Source organism: Petaurus breviceps, unplaced genomic scaffold, assembly GCF_028583685.1.
Source record: "Petaurus breviceps papuanus isolate PSGF00001 unplaced genomic scaffold, PetGlider_PUasm1.0 91133, whole genome shotgun sequence".
In the NCBI taxonomy this organism is placed as follows: Eukaryota; Metazoa; Chordata; class Mammalia; order Diprotodontia; family Petauridae; genus Petaurus; species Petaurus breviceps.
The window spans coordinates 93,823,966-93,845,523 of record NW_027187419.1 but is presented as its reverse complement, the minus strand read 5'-3'; the positions used below and the strand labels follow the sequence as shown (position 1 = coordinate 93,845,523).

Sequence of the window (21,558 nt, the reverse complement as noted above, 5' to 3'; positions counted from 1 at the left end):
TGAAGCCACCCGTGAGAAATAGTTTTTCCCTTTGGTACTCATTAAAGTGTTTGAGAGGTTCTCTGCTATGTTTACATTTATCTAATAGGTTTTTATAAAAGGAGGTGTGATAGCATTACTAACCAGGTAGGTTCAGATTCTCTTAGGATTTACTTTTGCCTATAAATCAGCCAAGTGGCTGAGTATTCTAGTCCCACAAGAAGAGAATGAAACTCTCTAAAGTGAAATAAACCCAGAGGGTAATATTTATGAGTCTTCATCATATGAAAAGTTTTCTTACTTTTCTAATTGGAATATGTTTAGGGGAAGAGAAAAGACAGAGGGCTGTGTATGTGTCTTGATTATAGGATCAAGTAATACTTATTTTCTCTCCCTTTTAATCCCAAAAATACTTCAAGGTTTTGCAATCATATCAGTGTAAGATCCTATATACATATCAAAATCCACGTAGAACTTTCTATATATGTTCTTAAAAAGTTACCCAGCATTCTGAGAGGTAAAGTAAATTGCCCATGAATATATCGCTAGTTTCTGAGATAGTATTTGGTATTCCTGACTCCAGGTCTAGCTGTCTATCTAATACATCATATTGCCTCTCATGGAAAGAAATTAATCTCTTTTTTCCAAATTAATTAACATAATGATTTTCTTCTATGGGAATTATATATAAAGCAAGTATAACTAACCCTACATATGAACTTTTTCCATATTTAAGTAGAATTATGATAGGTACTAAAAGCTAAGATACTAAAAAAGGTTCTGATAAATTTTTTTCTCATTTCTATGCATGCCCTGGTAGACAAAAATTCTGACTTAAAATTGCTTTCAAATACTGACTAGTTGCTATTTGTTTAACCTCATGATGTTTTTTTTTTTTTACCTCGCAATATTTTTTTCACTTAAGCTATATTTTTGGAAGAAAAATAACATTGTATTTAGGATTGCCCTCTCTTGGTAATCTTAACTATGATTGATTTCATTTAAGTAATATATGTACTAATAATCCCTCTTACTTACTTTTTTCATTGCCTTTGTAATTTTTCTAGAATTTATGGAGGGAAATATTTCTAGGGTTATAATTAAATATTTGTGTATACCTTTTTGACAGACTTTCAAGACGCATAGGACCCAGTTTACTTTGAGAGATAATTTACTCTCTTGGCTCATATCCCCTACCCAAGAGACTTGGGGAAATGTATGCTTGTTACTCTCCAGTATGCTGAGACCAACTTTTTGCTTGCAAGATATCATTCTCAGTATTGCAGATTTTATTTTATCCTAGATGAAATAGAGTCACAGAACTTTTTTTTTTTTTTTAGCAGTCGGGGTTAAGTAACTTGCTCAAGGTTACACGGCCAGTTATTTCTGGGTGTGGTGCTGAGTGTCTGAGCCGGGGATTCGATCTCCAGGTCATCCCAACACTGGAGCCAGTGCTCTTACTCACTGAGCCACGTGGCCACCCCTAAGCAATTGGGGTTAAGTAACTTGCTTAAGGTTACATGGCCAGGTGTTTCTGGGTGGGTGCTAAGTGTCTGAGCCCGGGATTCGATCTCCAAGTCATCCTGACACTGGACCCGTGTGCTCTTACTCACTGTACTACCTGGCCACCCCATCACTGAACATTTTTGAGCAGTGAAGTGACATGATTAGACCTGTGGTTTAGTAATATTATTTTGGCAGCTCTTGAATTGAAGGGTTTGGGAAATAGGTGTATTGGAAGATCAGCTTCACCTATCTTCCCTCCCTCCCCCCCAACTAGTTAACAACAAATGCTCTCAAAATGGGTGATTTAGTGATAATCCAGTGGCCATACCAGGAGAATAAAAGACAGTCCATGCAAAAAAAAAAAAGGTATCTGAAGCCCAATTTATTTAAATTAATTCAGGGATACCTTTGACTGTCCTTAGGTCTCCCAGAAATTAATAAGAACACAGCTACTGAAAAATGGGTCCTTGGACATTTCCAACAAGGGGATATGTTCTGCCAGTCCTTAAGGTTTCTTAGCTTTGCATCCACTGCTGATAACACTTGTGCATTTTACAGTAGATCCCAACAGCTAGGGCACAGTTCCAAGAAGCAAGCAGAAGCCCAGTGCAATAGAAAATTATAGCTATTCCTCAGCTCCCCATGTGGGCTGTGACATTCCTAATGGCTTTCCCATTTCTCAGTCTAGTTTTTGACTTTCTGTTTTTAACTGATAGAGGGAGACAAGTTGTTACTTTCCTTCAATTCCCAAATGTCAGTTCTTTTTAGCTTCTAATAGGGGAGAGGCAGAGGGAGAAGTATGTCTCATCCTGAGACCTTAGGCTAGAATCCATGAAACTCTCTAATCTAATTTTGCATCTCTTTACAGATGGACATTTTCTGTATAGCTATAGTTTCTTGGGATTTTACATGGGTCAGGAATGCAAAGGTAGCAAAAGACAAAATGAACAAAGGTGCCATTAGGCCTCACTTAAACATATGTCTTAAATCTCCTGGGCTCCAAATGTTAACATGTTATACATGTAAAATAAGAGGTTACCAGGGAAGCAGGTTAACAGGGCGCAGGTTGGTGGCACAATGGATAGAGTACCAGACCTGCAGTCAGGAAGACTCATCTTGGTGAGTTCAAATTTGCCCTCAGACACTTACTAACTGTGTGACCCTGGGCAAGTCACTTAACCCTTGGTTTTCTCATAGATAAAATGAACTGGAAAAAAAATGGCAAACCACCCTAGGATCTTTGCAAAAAACAAAACACAAATGGGGTCATGAAGAGTTGAATATGACTGAAAAAAAGCAGGTTAACAGTATTTCTGTTTAGTTTTTCCTGTATTGACCTATCTCACATCTATATGATGGATCAGTAGAGAAATACAGAGGTCCAGAAAAAGGGCAGCTACTACAGCTCTGTGAGGAATAAACTGGGGAATGGAAAGATTGGAAGCAGAGAGGACAGTTAGGAAGTTTTTAGAGTAATAAAGGTGGGATTTGTTGGAGGCCTGCACCAGGAAGGTAGTTAATAGAATGAAGAGAATGGCACTTACAGGAGAGATGGAAAATATCTATTATGATTTCCCATATTGCTTTCATGTTTCTAAGACAAGGCAGATTCAAGTCCCAGTTTCCTTTCAACTCAAGAAATTTTCTCCTTTTGATAAAGGTCCTAAGCTTTTTAAGAAAACAGGGCAACAAATTTATCCTGTCTAATCTTCACAGTAATGCATGGATATTGCTGAGAATCCACTTCCAGTCCCTTGAGGGGTTATTGAGGGGATAGCAGTATTTCCACTGACTTCTGAATTAAGTCAAGTAAAGGCACTGATCCTTCTTACTTCTTCTTTCATAGAAATATTTCCTGGAGGAAGAAATGCATGTTACCCTCACATATGTGCTATCCTATACATTGCTTTTCTGTATTCTGTTTGAATCTTGACTTTATAATATGGCTAGTTTTACATGAAGAGGTTTGTACTGAATAGTGTTTTAGAACTATATTGGGGAACAATAGAGAGATAGTGAATACATGTGAGTACTTTATTTTGATCTTTCAAATTCTTTTATTTCATGAAAATTCCATCCTGCTAGGTTGTGTACAAAGGTTCCCATGCTGTCAAGTCAGCATAGAATCTGGCAAAGGAAAAGTTTGGTGGAATATAAGGAAAACCTGCTACAGAATAGTAGAACACAATTGGTTCGAGAGTTTCATTGTCCTCATGATCCTTCTCAGCAGTGGTGCTTTGGTAAGTGATGCGTATGAAAACACTTGATTTAAGAATTTAACTGATGCAGAAAATTATTGCAAATTACTGTTTTCACCAGAATTTAAAGTACAGGTTCTCCCTGAATTGTAGAAATCCAGATTAGGAACATGTACAAAATTACAATCTGTACACCATATGGAGAGCAAGGTGCTCCCAGAGCCATGCTAAACTTCCCTTTCTGCTGAGCCCTGCTTTAAGAAAAAGCAACAGGGGGCAGCCAGGTAGCACAGTAAGAGCACTGGCCTCAGTGTCGGGATGACCTGGGGATCGAATCCGGGCTCAGATACTCAGCGCCACACCCAGAAATAACTGGCTGTGTAACCTTGAGCAAGTTACTTAACCCCAATTGCTTTAAAAAAAAAAAAAGAAGAAAAGAAAAAGAAAAAGCAACAGGCAGCCCCTCAGTGGCAAGGGACAAAACATTTCCCAAACCATTGTCTTTTTTTTTTACTTACCCTGCAAGGTATTTTCATTTAGAAACAATATTATAAATGTGTAATACAGGAAACAGACCATTGAATTGACTCAAGAGGATCTGGGTTGAAATCCTGCCTTTCACCTAAGCATAGGAGTCCATTTCAGTTATCTGCTCTCATCCTTAGGTTCCTCATCAATAAAATGAGGTATTTGACCTGGATGGCCTTTGAAGTCACTTCTAAATCTAGATCTATGATTCTATAATCTTATAATTAGATGGGGTCCTGCTAGATTATAGAAACTTATATAACTCACAGTGCAGTTGGTAAGTGATTCATTGCAATGAGAATGGTACACAGCAAAGAGAGACAGACATTCTACAATTTCTGTTCAGGTCTTTAGGTAAGGGACAGAGGAGAGGTATGGACCAGTAGGAAGGTGATTCATGTGGGCTTCCAGGTGGGAGGGGAAAGGTATGGTCCAGGAAGAGTGACCATAATTTGGACAAACTCTTGTAATTGTAAAGGGTTACATTGGACAGTTCAAATGATTTTTTACAAGTTCATCCCTACACTAATCCTAAATCTGCTGCCCTCTAACTTGAACTCGGTTGTTATAGTTCTGTCCTCTGGAGAGATAGGACAAGGCTTTAAACACCTGAAGGAAGTTATCTTGTCCCATCTTCAAAACTAATCTTTGTCTGATAAAATATCCTTCATTTCCTCAAAATGTTTCAGATAATAGAATTTCCAGATATTTAACTATCTTTTCTCCCTCTCAGGATGCTCTGTTTTCTTTTAGGAACCCCCTTAAAATGTTATACCAAGAAGTGAATGTAAAACTCTAGATGAGTATAAATAGTACAACTATTCATACAACTCTTACTTTACTTGGTCTGTATAGTATGTTTATTATTTTTTAAACTGGAAGATTTTATTTAGATTTTTAAAAATATCTGTATCATATCATTGGCTCATGTAGAGCTTGTTTGTAGCCAATTAAAGCTTAGAGAATCTTTTTATCACATTAATTGCTTCATTTAGTCAGGTATCTCTCATTTCAGCTGTTGTTCAGTCATTTCAATCATGTTTGACTCTTTGTGACCCCATTCGGGGTTTTCTTGGCAAAGATACTAGAATAGTTTCCTATTTCCTTCTCCAGCTCATTTTTACAGATGAAGAAACTGAAACAAACAGGGTTAAGATACTTGCCCAGGGTCACACAGCTAAGTACTTAAAGCTGGATTTGAACTCAGAAAGATGAGTCTTCCTTGAGGCTGGAATTTAACTCAGGAAGATGAGTCTTCCTGACTCCCAGGCCTGATACTATACCCACTGTGCCATGTAGCTTCCCTTCCACTCCTCCCCACTCCCCATCTGCTAGTTATACACATAATTTTCTTAACCTAATATCCCTGTTAAATTTTATCATGTTGATTTCAATCTAGTCTGTTGAGATTATTCTGAATCTTGATTCATCAGGAATACTAGCTAATTCTCAGAAGTTTAAGTCACAATACTAAATGAGACCTGGGTTTAAGTCCCAATCTGCTTCTAAGAGGCTATATGAAACGTAAAATAATTTGACTTCTCTAGTCCTCTGTTTTTTTATCTGTTAGAGAGTATGTATTAGTTGGACTACATACTTATTCTTACCATGCCTAGGTTGGCTCCTGGTGATCACCTTTGTATATGTGGGGGGGGGGGGGTGGAGAGGGTTGGGAGGAAGGGTGGTAATGAATACTAAGAATCATTTGCTTAACAATAAATTCTAGAATATTGTCAGGTAACCTCCTTTCCCCCAAGATCCTGCAAACTAAAATTTTGTAGTTTAGCTGAGAAAGATGATCTCACTATTTGTGAGAGAGTAAAGAGAAAGAAGGGAAACCGACAGACAGACAGTATGCCATAGTACTAGAGTTAGATGAGAGCACCTGAATTTGAATACTGAATGGCTAATTACTACTTATGTGACTTTGGATAAGTCTGTTCATTTCTCTATGCTTCTGTTCCCTCTTCTGTAAAATGAAGGAGTTTTCTTTGTATCCTAAACACTTAGCACAGTTCTTGGTATGTAGTAAGTACATAACAAATGTTTATTGGCTACTTCCTGAACCTAGATGATATCTAAGGTCCCTTTCTGTTATAGATACAATGAACTTAGAAATGATCTTTAGGGGCACAGTTTTTTTTTTCTTTCTGTCAAGTTGCAAGCTTTCTATATCTTGAAAAATCAGGAAGCTGTATATGTAATCTCAATTACTAAGGGACTATAAAAAGATATCTTCTTGGGGGCGGCTAGGTGGCACAGTAAATAAAGCGCTGGGCCCGGAGTCGGGAGGACCTGAGTTTGGTTGCGGCCTCAGACACTTAACAGCCACACTAAAAACTAGCCGTGTAACCTTGGGCAAGTTACTTAACCCCAATTGCCCTCCAAAAGGCAAAAAAAAAAAAAAAGATAGACTCTTGTATTATATTAACAGATAGATGTATTCAAAACTATATTCAAAACAAATTACTAATGTCAATAACATGGATGGATTTTATAAGCTCTTTTTAATCATTTTTATGAAACTTCACAGGTGGCTTATGTCTATTGTATGCATTTTTGAAGGAAAGTTTTTTTCATCTTTATTCTCTTTTTTTTTTTCAGTAAGGAATAAGTACAAGGGCAGTTAGGTGGCACCAGTGGACAGAGTTCTGGCCCTGCCAGTGGACAGAGTTCTGGCCCTGGAGTCAGGAAGACCTTAATTCAAATCTGGCCTGAGACATTTACTAGCAGTTTGACCCTGGGCAAGTCACTTAACTCTGATAGCCCCCCTACAAAAAATAGAATAAAAATATTACTTATATTTACATTCTTTGAATTAACATTATTAATAATGTCTAGTGTATAGAGATTATTAAAAAGAACTTAATTCATCATTTTTCATAGTTCAAATAAAACCCTTTACATTTTATTAATTTTTGTTACATTTTCATTAGGTTTACAATAGCAATCATTATTATAATATTTATTCTAAAATTTTACATAATTATTCTGTTTAAACTTTGCTGCTTGAAAGGATTGAGATATTTCAATATTAAAAGCCAGGGAAGTCTAATTTCCTTTTGAAAATAAGGACTTAATGGGGATAAAAAATTTGTTTAAGACTCATAATAAAGTGCTTGTCTTTAGATACCAATATGCTATTGATACACCATAAACTTTGGGGTTCATTTCTAGTAGACATAATGGATTTTGGGTGCTCTATCCATGCTGTCTGTGACTCATAGATACATGTATAAGATGACAAACTAGAAATAAGAAGATTGTTTTTCTGTGGCTGTGAAAGAAAGCACACAAAATGAGTTCATGTGAACTCGTTCTTAGTCTTATTGTCACCATCTAATCTACAGAAATCAGTTTTCTTTTTCGTTCTTTTCTCCAAATCATGTTTCAGTGTCAGATATCATTGAAATTTTGATTTCATGCCCCATAGGCTTTTGAAGATATATACATTGAACGGAGAAAGACCATTAAGACTGTGTTGGAGTATGCTGACAAGGTCTTCACTTATGTCTTCATTCTGGAGATGCTTCTAAAATGGGTAGCATATGGTTATAAAACATATTTTACTAATGCCTGGTGCTGGCTGGACTTCTTGATTGTTGATGTACGTATTTTTAAATAATTTCATACAGAGGGCTCTGGTGCCTACAATATTCATTATTAAACACAAGTACTTTCATAATGGCTGAAATAATGTGGGTGGAAACACCAAAAGACATTTCACTAATATCCATTTGTGTGCTATGTTATATGTAGAGCTTTGTTTTCTGAATGTACATGTATGTTATATACCATTATGAAAACCATAATAATGAAAATAATGATGTTTATAACTAGTATTTAATAGCTAATAACTAATATTTAGGTGGTGCCTTAAGGTTTGAAAACTATTCTACATATGTTCTCACTTGAAGACATTATGTATGAATGTGTATAAAATATACAATATGTTCTCAATAACCCTTTGAGATAGTTTTTTTATTATCCCCATTTTTACACATGAGGAAACTGAGGTTTATTGCCTAGTGTCACACAGCTAGTAAGTGTCTGAGGTATGATTTAAACTTAGACCATCCTGATTCCAAGTCTAGCACACTCTCTATTAGCTATCTTTGTTACCTTAAAGTTGAATATGTCTTATCCTGTTTTGGAAATATTTGTATGTGGGCATGATTATGTATACCCTACCTTCACATTTAAATAGAAATGGAGATTTATTTCCTATCTTATAACATATAGTTATGTGTATAGATGTACACACACACACACACACATATATATACATACACACTCACAGAGAATGTGTATATATGCATATGTATGTATAAATACAGAGAGAGTTAACTGATAGCTAAATTCTAAAACAGGGACAGCTAGGTGGTGCAGTGAATAGAGCACCAACCCAGGAGTCAGGAGGACCTGAGTTCAAATCTGACCTCAGACACTTAACACTTACTAGTTGTGTGACATTGGGCAAGTCACTTAACCAACCCCAATTGCCCTGCCTTCCCCCTCCAAAAAGGCAAAAAATAAAAAAACAAATTCTAAAACTCTGTAGGTGTATGCATGTAATATATTCATATACATTCCACCCTTTACTTATGTATGGGAATGTGTGCATGCACATACATTCACATGCATGTATGTGTGTATGTAGGCTTCTAGAGAATAGTGCCCAGCATATATATGAATATATCACATACAGATAATTTTAGAACTTAGCCTCTTGTTGACCATACCAAGCATTACAGTGGAGAAACAAAGGAATACCTTACACTGTTATTAGACGTCTTTAGACAAATATGCACGACCCTATACAATATCTTGAACTATAAAATTAAAAAGGCTCAGATTAATATACAATAAAGAATCATAACTGTAGTTAAGGATTTTTTCTACTTTAGCTGCTTTGTAAGTGACACATTTATACTTATGTATTATGAAAATAACTGTCAGAGGAATGTGATCTATTTTGTTTAACACATTTTTCTCATTTCCATCTTTAGGAATCTGATTTTTAACATGTATTAATGGTGGCACAATAGTTTGATTTTTTTGGTGATCTATATCTTGAAAAATCTTTTGGTTGGTGAAAATAAACCTTTATGTGCTACACTGAGTGTTAAGGGTACTACTTATAAGATAATTCTTTCCCTCTTATAAAAATCTGTCCCTTACGTTGAGAAGCATTAAGGAGAAGTGAAGAGAGTTCTTGGAAGTCAGGAGACCTCAGTTGAAATCTCAGTTCTGCAATTTACAACCTTGTACCTAACATCTCTGAATCTCAGTTCCTCATCTATAAAATTAGTGTTGTGACTGGATGACTCTTAATCTATGAACAGAAGATACTAGGTGATCTTAGGTTACTTTTTAATATCTTCATAATAAAATTGCAGTAGTTTTTCTATCAGCATTAGTTACTTAACTACCAAACCAGATGACCTTGCCTCGATCAGCACAATTCATCAAACATTTATTAAGCGCATATCTTCCCTCCAGAATTTGTATTCTAGTAGGAGACTAAGGATACACATACAGATAGGTTAAAAAAGAAAGAAAAGAAAACTGAAAATGAGAAGTGCCTAAAAGGGATGCTAACAAGGTGATTCAAGAGTATTGGGGAGGGAGAAATCATTTCTAGTTGGGAAGATCAGGGAGGGTTACATGAAGGATATGGTGTTTAGGAATTGAAGGATAATTAGGAGGATGGTCTGCAAAAAGAGCATCTAGCAGCCAGAGACAGTAATACAAATAATAGCATGAAGATTAGAAAGGGTCATCCAGTTTGATGGGAGAATGGAGTTCTTGCAGGAGAGTAGTATAAGAGAGAAATAACTTGTGATCACCTTATAGAGGGCCTTGAATGCCAAGCAAAGGAATTTGGCTTTAATTTGAAAGGAACTAGGAAGCCACTGGAAATTCTTGAATAAAGGAGTAACATGGCCAGTTCTTTCCATCTAGTAGTGAGTATGAAGGATGGATTTAATGAGGGAGGGACAGAAATGGAGAAACAAGTTAAGAAACTACCTTATACATGAAGCAATGAGGGTGATGGATTAGGGAGGTAGCAAAGGGAATAGCCAGCAAAAGATGTACACAAGAGAGATCATGGAGAGGGAAGGATGTGCATGTTCAGGGTATGGGTCAGGGCTGGGGCAGGGAGGAAGGGGCAACCCCCCTGTCTATTTAGACTTTGAAAGTTGTTTTCCACTGACAGACTTTCCCATTTAAAGTTGCTTTAAATTTTAGTTTTTCTTTTGGATGCAATCAGGGTAAAGTGACTTGCCCAGGGTCACACAGCTAGTAAGTGTCTAAGACCAGATTTGAACTCAGATCCTTCTGATTCCAGGGCCAGTGCTCTATCTACTGTGCCAGATACCTGCCCCCTAAAATTTTAATTTTTCAATTCTTCAGTTTAGCCAACTCCCCATCTCTATTTTTTTTAAAGCAGTCGGGGTTAAGTAACTTGCTCAAGGTTACTATAACAGCCAGTTATTTCTGGGTGTAGTGCTAAGTATCTGAGCCCGGATTTGATCCAGGTCATCCCGACACTGGAGCCAGTGCTCTTACTTGCTGAGCCACCTGGCCACCCCTAAGCAATTGGGGTTAAGTAACTTGCTCAAGGTTACACAGCCAGGTGTTTCTGGGTGGGTGCTAAGTGTTTGAGCCCAGATTCGATCTCCAGGTCTTCTCAACACTGGAGCCGGTGCTCTTACTCGCTGAGCCACCTGGCCGCCCCCCATCTCTATCTTAACAACTAGAAAGTTTCCCACTCCTGAGGACAGTTCCAATTCAGTTCTTGCTATTAGACATTTTCTCCTGTTGTTGCATCCATACTCCTAATATTTTTAAAAAATCCATTCAAAGAGTATTAATCAAATTCCTGTGATATACAAAACACTGTGCTCGGTACTGAGGATGAAGACAATAAATTATATGTGATCTCTACTCACAGGGAGCATATAATGTATTGGTGTGTGAAGGTATGTGCAACAGATACATCACCAAGTATAAGGATGCATAAAATGCAGCAGAGGCAAAGGAAAGATACAACCTCCTGTAAGAAAATATGAGAAAGGGAGCATCACTGTCAATTAAGAGAATCAGAGAACTGTACATGAAGGTAGTCAAGCTTCAGGAGGACCGTGAATGATGAGAAGGATTTCAAAAGACAAAAATAAAAAGTGAGCACGACCTAGACATGCACATCACCTCCAATGACACTTAGAGTTGGGAGAAGGCAGTATGGGACCAAGACATGATGATAACCCATTTTGGTGGTATGGGAAAGGCAGCAATGTGAAATAATGATTGGAAGATAGTTTCAAACCTAATTACATGGAACTTTAATTTGAGGTTTCAGAGTTTATATTTTATACCATAGGGAAATAAGGGAAGGTTTTTGAGAAGGGGAGTAAAATGGTCAGACCTGTTGTATAAGGAATTTTATTTTGGCACCTTGTGGAGATAAATCAGTGGATAAAATCAGCTTTAAATGTAGGTGGTTTGGGGCACGAAAATGGCATAGTGGATAGAGTGCCAGCCCTGGAGTCAGAAGGAACTGAATTCAAATCCAGCTTCAGATACTTACTTACCATGTGACCCTGGACAAATCACTTAATCTCAATTGGCTCCAAATTTAGAAAAAGAGAGAGAAAGAAATTCAGGTGACTCTAGAGAGAAGAGAAACTGGAGGTGGACAATAATGTGCAGGATTTAATGAGGGTTTAAACTAGTATGAGAGATGCAAGAAATGTTATGGAATTACAATCAAAAGGACCTGGCAACTGATTAAATGTGAAGGTAAAGGGGAGGAAAGGGTACAAAGGAAAAAAGACTGAAGTTTGAAACATGGTGTTAACATAACTGAATATGTTGAGATCCATGTCCCAAATTCATTAAAAATATTAGAGTTTTATAAAATCAGCATTAAATTCTGGTGGCTTGGGGCACATAGGTAGTGTAATGGAAAGAGTACCAGCCCTGGAGTCAGAAGGAACTGAGCTCAAATCCAGCCTCAAACACTTACTGTGTGATCCTGGGCAAGTCACTTAATCTTGATTGTCTCCAAATTAAAGGGAAAAAAAAAAAGAAAGAAATTCAGGTGACTCTAGAGCCAGCTCTGACTGGCTTACAAGATCTGATTGTTAAATTTTCAATGTGAGCATTTAACTCAGAAATCATTATAAATTGATATTTTTTATTTTATTGATTGTCTAGACTTAATAATGCAGATAAAAGTGTATGTACATGCATTGTTTTGGTAGGTCAGGGGTGGAGAACCTGCAACCTTGAGGCCACATGTTACCCTCTAGATCCTCAAGTGCAGCCCTTTGATTGAATCCAGACTTCACAGAAAACCCCTGTCCTCCTTGTTAAACATTTACAAGTATATCTCTGTATTTCTCTGTAAACATTGCTTAAACTTAGTGAGATTTCAGTAGAAGGTTTTGAGAATGAAGTCATCACCAGCCTGGAGGCCTGGTGACTAATAAGATAGCTGTCCCATATATAATGCTTTAAGGTATGCAAAGTACTTTCTATCCATTATCTTATTTGAGCCTCTTAACACCCCTGTTTAAATTACAGTCAATGAAACATCAATTAAGTTGTAATCACTTATTGATCCAATTGACTCTTTACTCTTTCTTTTTGGAGGGCAATTGGGGCTAAGTGACTTGCCAAGGTCACACAGCTAGTTTTTGTGTTAAGTGGCCGAGGCTGAATTTGAACTCAGGTCTTCCTGACTCCAGAGCTGGTGCTCTACTCACTGCACCACCTAGCCACCCCAAACTCTTTACTCTTAATGAATTTTTGATAACTGGAAGCATGTCTTCAGTATCTGTTCTTGAGAAGTTGTAAGATACATTTAGGCCAGCTTGAAATTACAGCATTTAGGGGTGGCCAGGTGGCTCAGTGAGTAAGAGCACTGGCCCCAGAGTTGGGATGACCTGGGATCGAATCGGGGCTCTGATACTTAGCACCACACCCAGAAATAACTGGTCGTGTAACCTTGAGCAAGTTACTTACCCCCAATTGCTTTAAAAAAAAAAAAAAAGGAATTACAGCATTTAGGGAAATAAGACAACGTAGACATCAGAAAGCCATCAGAATACTGTTCAATAATATATGTAGCTTGCTCAGACTTTAGGTCCGTTGATGGAAGTTTTGTGTCTAGGTATCGCTCAGCTCTTCACAAATGTAAGCATAGTCTGGTGTTCCTTTCAGATGGTCCCATTATAGATTGATCTTAATTACAAAAATTGGTCTCTTGTAACAGTTTCCAATGAGCAAATTGTTACAAATGCTAACCATGAATCAATGAATTTAAAAACAAAAAGTCATATTTCTATAGCACTCTTAGGTTTACAAAATTCTCTCAAAAACTTTGTGAAGTAGGTCATGCATCTGTTAGTGCATGTTTTACAGATGAAGAGAAAAGCGAAATTGTCTCCCCAAAGTTACATAGGTAGTAACTATCATAGCCAGAATTTGAACCAATATCTCTTGACGCTAAATTCAGAGCTCTTTTTCCTACACGCATAACTTTTTAGGTGTCCCTGTGTTTGCCTGGAAATTCTGAATAAACTAGCCAGAATTTTTCATTAAAACAACTTGGTATTTAACTGCATTTCTCTAAAAAACATTTCTTTATATGTGTTTTCCTAGGCAATGATTGTGTGCTTTGCATGATGTGTTTTTTTCCTTAAGCACCTCTTGGGAAATTCTAATTATTTTCTATATAATAACTTTTAACTTTTATGTAGGAGTTTGATACAATAAATGTGAAACTCTGTTTTTATTGGCTTTTTTTTTCTGATTTTTGGCAGGTATCTATAATTACACTTATAGCCAACACTCTTGGATACTCAGACCTTGGTCCCATTAAATCCCTCCGGACACTAAGAGCGTTAAGACCACTCAGAGCTTTATCTAGATTTGAAGGAATGAGGGTAAGAAAATAATTAATTTGGTGAAGTGTTCTACCCATGGAGAGGAAAAGAGGGTATACTGAATGTGAATAAAAAGTTAAAAGTTTCTTTATAATTCCTAAATCATGTTTTTTTTGTCCTACTATATATTTATTGCTGCTGTACATAATCTCACATCAAAATCATTGGAAATATTGTATATAGCACCTCATTTATCTAGCAAATTTGGGGAATGAGATATCTAATAAGTGAATTTCTATATAATTGCCACTTAACTGTTTGAAGGTCTCCAAATTTTTTTGTGATAATCTATATAAAAATCTACTATTTACTTCTCAGCCTTCTTAAACAGCCTGTGGATTATGACTTCCTCTTTCATGAACAGATGGGCCATTATTATGAACATCAATTATTTTAATAGGATTTTTAGGATTATAATAAAAATTCTTTAGGATTTTTAAGGTGTAGAGAACTCTACAATAAACAGCCTCAGACTGCTCTGATTTTCAAGATGTTTTTGTTTACTTTTTATAGTTATGTTTTCCATCAGTATCCCTTCTGTTAGCTTTCCCTTCTTGCTACTGTCAATATGATTCCTATTGGCACTTTAACAACCCTTCTCCTATTCTTCTAATATGTTTCTTTTCTTTGGATTTAAGCTGAAAAGCCATACAGTCAAGTGTGAAGGTTAGGCCGGAGAGTCCTGTATATATACCGACTCTTGTCAATGTTTAGAGGTGTTTCTTGTACTTATTTTATCATTCTCATTCAACATATTACCCAATTGCCTCATGAAAATCTTCCCTATTTTCTCTTGCTCTTTCAAATTTATTCCTTTTCCTTCTGTGAGTTGAAGAATAAGCTCAATCATAATTTATAAATAATAGCTAATATTTGTCTAGTATATTAAAGTTTATAAAGGGCTTTACCTCTTTTAAATCTCCTGGAAACTCTGTAACATAAATGCTGTTATTATCATTTTAGTAGTTGCAGTAGCAGCAGAAACAGAAGCAGTAATAATAATAATATTATTAATGATAATATAGGTAGTATTGATATAGTGCTCTCAGGCTTACAAAGCATTTTACATGTGTTGTCTCATTTAATTCTTACAACAATCCTGAGAGGTAATTTCTATTTTTATCATCTCATTTTATAAAAAAGGAGACTGAGGCTGAAATAGGTTAAGTGATTTGCACAAAGAATTTGAACCCAGGCCTTCCAAACTCCAAGTGAAATGATTTCTTCACTGTGCCATATTGATGCCTCCTTTGAAAAATAAAGAAATCGAGGTTTAAAGTAGAGATATGAAAATAGAAATAACATACCACTAATTATTGTGCTTTAAGGCTTGCGAATCACTTTACGAATATTAATTTTGGTCTTCACATCAGCCCTGGGAGGTAAGTGCTATTATTATGATCCACATTTTACAGAATTAAGTGTTTACTCTCACAATATTAACAACCTTCAGTTAACCAGAAAGGTTTTTTTAATTCTAGAATATCTCATTCCCCAACTATGTCAGAAAACTGTAGTGTTACTATACTCTTAAACCAACAAGAATATATTTTCTAGTTCTATAATATGTCCCATTTTTCACTTTTAAAGTCACCTTGGTTGCAAAGACAACTACCTCACTTTCTTTTTTTTATTTATTTTTTTAATTTTTTTTTAATTTTTATTTTTTTAAGCAATCAGGGTTAAGTAATTTGCTCAAGGTTACACGGCCAGTTATTTCTGGGTGTGGTGCTGAGTGTCTGAGCCCAGGATTCGATCTCCAGGTCGTCCCAACACTGGAGCCGGTGCTCTTACTCGCTGAGCCACCTGGCCGCCCCTAAGCAATTGGGGTTAAGTAACTTGCTCAAGGTTACACGGCCAGGTGTTTCTGGGTGGGTGCTAAGTGTCTGAGCCCGGGATTCGATCTCCAGGTCTTCTCAACACTGGAGCCGTTGCTCTTACTCGCTGTGCTACCTGGCCGCCCCCAACTACCTTACTTTCAAAAATCACTTCTCTGGAAGAGCTACATATTTAAGGCACATACATTTATTTTCATATGGTCTGTAAGTTGCACTGATAAATGCCAATTATATAACTTTGTCAACTGGCAAACTTTCTATCTTATGTTTAATATTCAATGGTCTCTGTAATTCTGTCGAGTAAAATGTCCCTCAGAAACTCCTGTGTTTTTGTTTTGTGGCAATTTACTATTACTATTCTTGCCACTACTCTAGATCTTCTGAACATTCTTTAATAAGAGAAATGATCTCATCTTTAAGGCATCCCATAACAGTAATACCAAAATTAGCACTGCAACAAGGTTTCAATCTACTATTGTTTTGTTTATAACTCAAAGGAGTTTGGTTTTATATGATCCTGATAACATAAACCCCATTAGCAAAGTGATTTATATAAACATGCAGTTTGATTACATGATAGGCTTTATTTTGCTCTTCCTCAATTTTTATTTATTATTATTATTCAGTATTAAATCTCAAAAGTGTTCATTGTTAGCAATAAAGGAAATGGCACTGGACTCAAAACACTAGAGACCAGAAGTCTCAACCTAGTTCTACAACCAGCTAGTTGTCTGAGCTCAAACAAGTCACAACTTCTCCATGCTAGTTTTCTTAATAGTAAAATGAGGGAGTTAAGCAAGATGTCCCACATGTCCCTTCCTACTCTGACATCTTTGTCCTTGAATCACATTAACAGTACAATCCCATTTGGACACATGTAATCAAGTACTTTATAATCACAGTTTTGGGACTTTTCCTGTGATCTCATCAGTGTAATTTAATCCTGGTGAGGAATTTCCTCAACACAGGCAGCCTGGATCATGGTCCCCACTGTTATAGTCATTGAGAGGTACCAGTGAAGTAGCTTGGCAAGGATCCTACAACTCCTGTGTATTATAGGTGGGACATAAACAATTTATGAATAGAAATAATGGGCAATTTTGTAAACTAGGAACTCTAATAAACAAACTACTTCTAAGTTTCATAAATTTTTAGACAAATGTTTCACTCTGTTTTACAATATGAACAAAGTCCTTTCATGTTTTTCTTTTAATTTGGTATAAACAGTCTTGTGAGATAGCCTGAGCATTGTGATAATAGCTAGCATTTATAGAGAGGTGGAAGGTTTGCAAAGCACTGTACACATTATTTTATTGTTACAACTATCCTGGGAGGTAGGTCATTCTATCATCCCAAAATTACAGTTGACAAAACTGAGGTAGGTAGAAGTTAAATGAGATGTCCATGGTCACAGAGCTGATAAGTGTCTGAGACTGCATTTGAACACATCTTCCTGACTTAAATCCAGAATTCATATAGGTGCACAGAAATATAAACATAGTAAAATGTATTTAGAAGTAGAATTTTAGAGTTAAAAAGGAATGTTAGAGATCACCTAACTGCCTTAAAAGATGAGAAAAATGAAACCCAGGAATGTCAATTATCTTAAACAAGGTCATACATGTGTTAAAATAGTAGAGAAAAAACTATAGTCCAGACCTCTTGACTCTTCTAGTACAGTGTTCTTTTCACTGTGCCCAGAATTTCTTACCTTCAAAATTTAAAAAAAAATGTCTATATTAGCTTTGATATTTGAAGATATGGGAAATATTGACAATACTCAGGTCATGAATCTTTTTTAAAGAGATTATATAGTATTTCTGTAACAATTTATTACATTATTTAAACGGATGTACTATATTTCATTTAATTTATTTTTCTTTTCTAGAGTATGCAGAATGTATGACTTTAACTTAAAAACATCAGGTTTCCATTTATTTATTTATGCCTTTTTTTCATTTAAGTTCTGTTAACAATTTTAAAAGTCATTTCTCACCTTTTGTTTCCACCTATTGTTTAATGAATACCATTTATCTTCTCTTTCACCCTATACTTGAGGGAATGACCAAAGTCTTATCCTTCTTTATTTAGAACAGTGCTGAGTATACCATTAAGCACTTAATATGTCTTCTTAGTTGGTCCATTGATATAATAATTTAATATCTGGACCTCCTAATTCTGTAATATAAAATTTGGAATACTGACTTCATTCGTGTTGTCATTTGATTTATTAGATCCTATAATTATTTGATATCTTATTGCAGAGAGACAGTTTTATTCTTTGCAATTGTATCCCCAGTACCTAGCATAGTTCCTGGGACATGTTAGTGTCTAATAAATACTTGCTGAATGATTAATTGATTAACACAAATTTATTTGTTTATTCTTATTTCTGTGGTAGGTGGTAGTGAATGCTCTTTTGGGAGCAATTCCTTCCATTATGAATGTACTACTGGTCTGCCTCATATTCTGGCTAATTTTTAGCATTATGGGAGTAAATTTGTTTGCTGGCAAGTTCTATGAGTGTGTTAACACCACAGATGGCACGAGGTTTCCTGTGAACGTGGTTGAGAATTATACTCAATGTAAAGAACTCATAAATAGTAGCCATGATGTACGGTGGAAAAATGTGAAAGTGAACTTTGACAATGTTGGAATTGGCTACCTTTCTCTACTTCAAGTTGTAAGTGATACTTTTTTCAAGAAATATATATCTGTAATGTGTAATATATTTCTATTTCAAGATAACTTTTTTGTTAAGTTTGATTAGGAAATAAAAATGAAAATGAAATTGGAGACATGTTCAGATATAGCTTTTTATGATTAAGATACTATCCCTTTGATATATGATAGAAAATTAAGTACACAAACATGAATTCTACAGATTTTTTGCATATTCTAAATATTAATGTATTTGTGCTGTATTGTTTGTTTGTTTTTAAGTGCAATTGACATGGGTGCAGTATTAGTCAAAGAAATTAAATTGTATTGTGATATTTTAGATATTAGGTAGGAAAGTTCTGGGGTTGTTTTTTTTTTTTTTTAGTAGGAAGCCTAGGCATCCTTAACTCATATAACCCAACAATGTTTTTTAAAAAAAAAACTGACTGAAGCAATTTACTCCTCAGATTATATAGTTTTCCTCTTCTGCACTTTTTTGTCCCAACCCCACACCCTTATCCAAAACTCCCCTGATCCCAGTTTAAAAGATAATATTGAACATATTTTGGGGTACATCATTCAACCAATTGTATCTAATTCATTCAACAGCTATCCAAACATTTATGGGAGTTGTCAGGGATTGGACATGGGGAGAAAATGGGGAAAGTTAAGTAGAAGAAAGGCAAGAAGAGGTGAAGATAGAAACAGCAGAGATGATAGTTTTAATCAAACACATTACTAGCAAAGACTTTCTGCCCCAAATCAAAAGCAGCATCCATTGTTCATTCCATTCTTAGTACATTAATGTCCATGGCACCTGCCCTACTTTTTTTTTTTAAGCAATTGGTGTTAAGTAACTTGCTCAAGGTTACATGGCCAGTTATTTTTGGGTGTGGTGCTAAGTATCTGAGCCCGGATTCGATTCCAGGTCTCCCGACTCTGGGGCCGGCGCTCTTACTCACTGCACCACTTGGCCGCCCCACCTGCCCCACTTCTACATGTATGTGTGTGTGTGTGTATACATATATATATATATGTGTGTGTGTGTGTGTGTGTGTGTGTATGCACTTTTTAGGACCAAGGGAGTATAGTATAATAACTGGAGAGGGGGTTGCTCAGAGTCCCAGAGGATTCTGCAGAAGAGGGGAAAAGTTCTCCCTCCATTTCCCTAGAAAAATGTATTGCCACTGTTAAGAGATAATTATGGAATTTAGGTAGTAGTTACTAAGTAGGAATATTATGAAAAAATTTAACTATTTCATATAGAAAACTTTAACATTAAATTTGGGGAAAAACAATGAAAATTCATATATAGTATTAAAACAGTATTTTGAAATATCACTAGACTTACTGATATTAATCAACAAGGGATTTTAAATGCCCTACATAAAAAGAAAAACTTTTATTTGTTCTAAGCTATTAGCTTCAAACACAAATTTAATAAATGTCATGTTTTTACAGGCCACATTTAAAGGATGGATGGATATTATGTATGCAGCTGTTGATTCAGTTAATGTAAGTACTAGACAATCTATCACCTAAAATCACAAAATATCTTAACTGCTTCCCAAGCTATTTGCTAGGGACCCTTTCATAGATTTTGGTGTTATTGCAAAACTCTGTCTCATTAAATGGTTCTGCATAATAAAGAAACAAACATGCTTTCCATAGACTGAATAAATAGTACATCTCACAGATAGGTAATAGTTTTTCAAAAGGATGAAGATGCTGATTTAATTTAATAAGAATTTGTGTGAATTATTTTTGCTATTATGTATTTTCTCAACCAGTTAAAAGTCCAACTACTAGCATATGAAAGTCTACAAGCATATTTTTTACATTAAAAAAGGAGAGTATTCATGCAACAAAGACTTGAGAACTAATGGTTTACTTCATATCCCCAGTTCTGATGTTGTTTGTTTTTATAACTGACTGAAAGGACACTGAAAATGTTGACATTATTAACTTGGTATATTTTGTTTAATAATGATCAATTCAAATTAAAGTTGTGTTTCAGATAATTTACTTACTTATCAGCTCTAGGATCTGGTAATATATAGTTCCAGCCTCATCCCATTTATCTGTTCAGAGTTTACAGGAATATTGAAGAGTTACTAAGCCTAGATGAGATTTTTTTAAATAAACCAAGGCAAAATGCTATATATGCTTATGACTTCCAAATGCAGAATGCTCATAACATCCAAAAGTATCATTTGAATTATTTTCCCAATTGTCATTTAATAAAATTGACGTTACTACCCAAACTTAGTGTCTCTATATTACTAATTCTTGCTAATTTTGTAGATAGATTATCAGCCCAAGTATGAAGAAAGCCTCTACATGTATCTTTACTTTGTCATCTTTATCATCTTTGGGTCATTCTTCACTTTGAATCTCTTCATTGGTGTCATCATAGATAATTTCAATCAACAGAAAAAGAAGATAAGTATCTCAAACATTTTGTCATTGTCCTGAGTGTGTGGGTATGTATATATACAGTATACCAAAGGTCTTAGTGCAGTTCCTAAAAGCTTAAAACTTCAATAAAACTTTTGGGATACTTTATATATACATCATATATGAAATAGATATGTATATATATATATACATATTTGCATATATGTAAACTTAAACTTTCAATCTGTTTAGTGTATCATTGCTTAAAACATTCTCATTAAAAGGATCATTGCTTATTAAAATTATTTGTAAGAATTTTAAAAAGTTAATGTTATTTCATTCATTTAGATTACAGAAATATTTACTCTCTTCTTGTACACACTGGCATAATACAATATTTTAAAAGATTACTTAACTTAATTACAATTCTAATTGGAGAGAGAGAGACAGAGAGAGAGAGAGAGAGAGAGAGAGAGAGAGAGAGAGAGAGAGAGA

The 21,558-nt window shown here is 35.5% G+C and overlaps 1 protein-coding gene across 1 annotated transcript in view; it reads left to right on the top strand.

Annotated features, from left to right (window-relative positions):
* Positions 1-21,558, top strand: part of LOC138155524 (sodium channel protein type 9 subunit alpha) — a 206,599-nt gene that overhangs the window by 164,843 nt on the left and 20,198 nt on the right. Inside the window, exons 19-24 of the mRNA XM_069080802.1 lie at positions 3,571-3,725; positions 7,645-7,818; positions 14,045-14,167; positions 18,407-18,688; positions 20,128-20,181; positions 20,971-21,108. Coding sequence (XP_068936903.1) covers positions 3,571-3,725; positions 7,645-7,818; positions 14,045-14,167; positions 18,407-18,688; positions 20,128-20,181; positions 20,971-21,108 — 926 coding nt within the window. The remainder of the gene's footprint in view (positions 1-3,570; positions 3,726-7,644; positions 7,819-14,044; positions 14,168-18,406; positions 18,689-20,127; positions 20,182-20,970; positions 21,109-21,558) is intronic.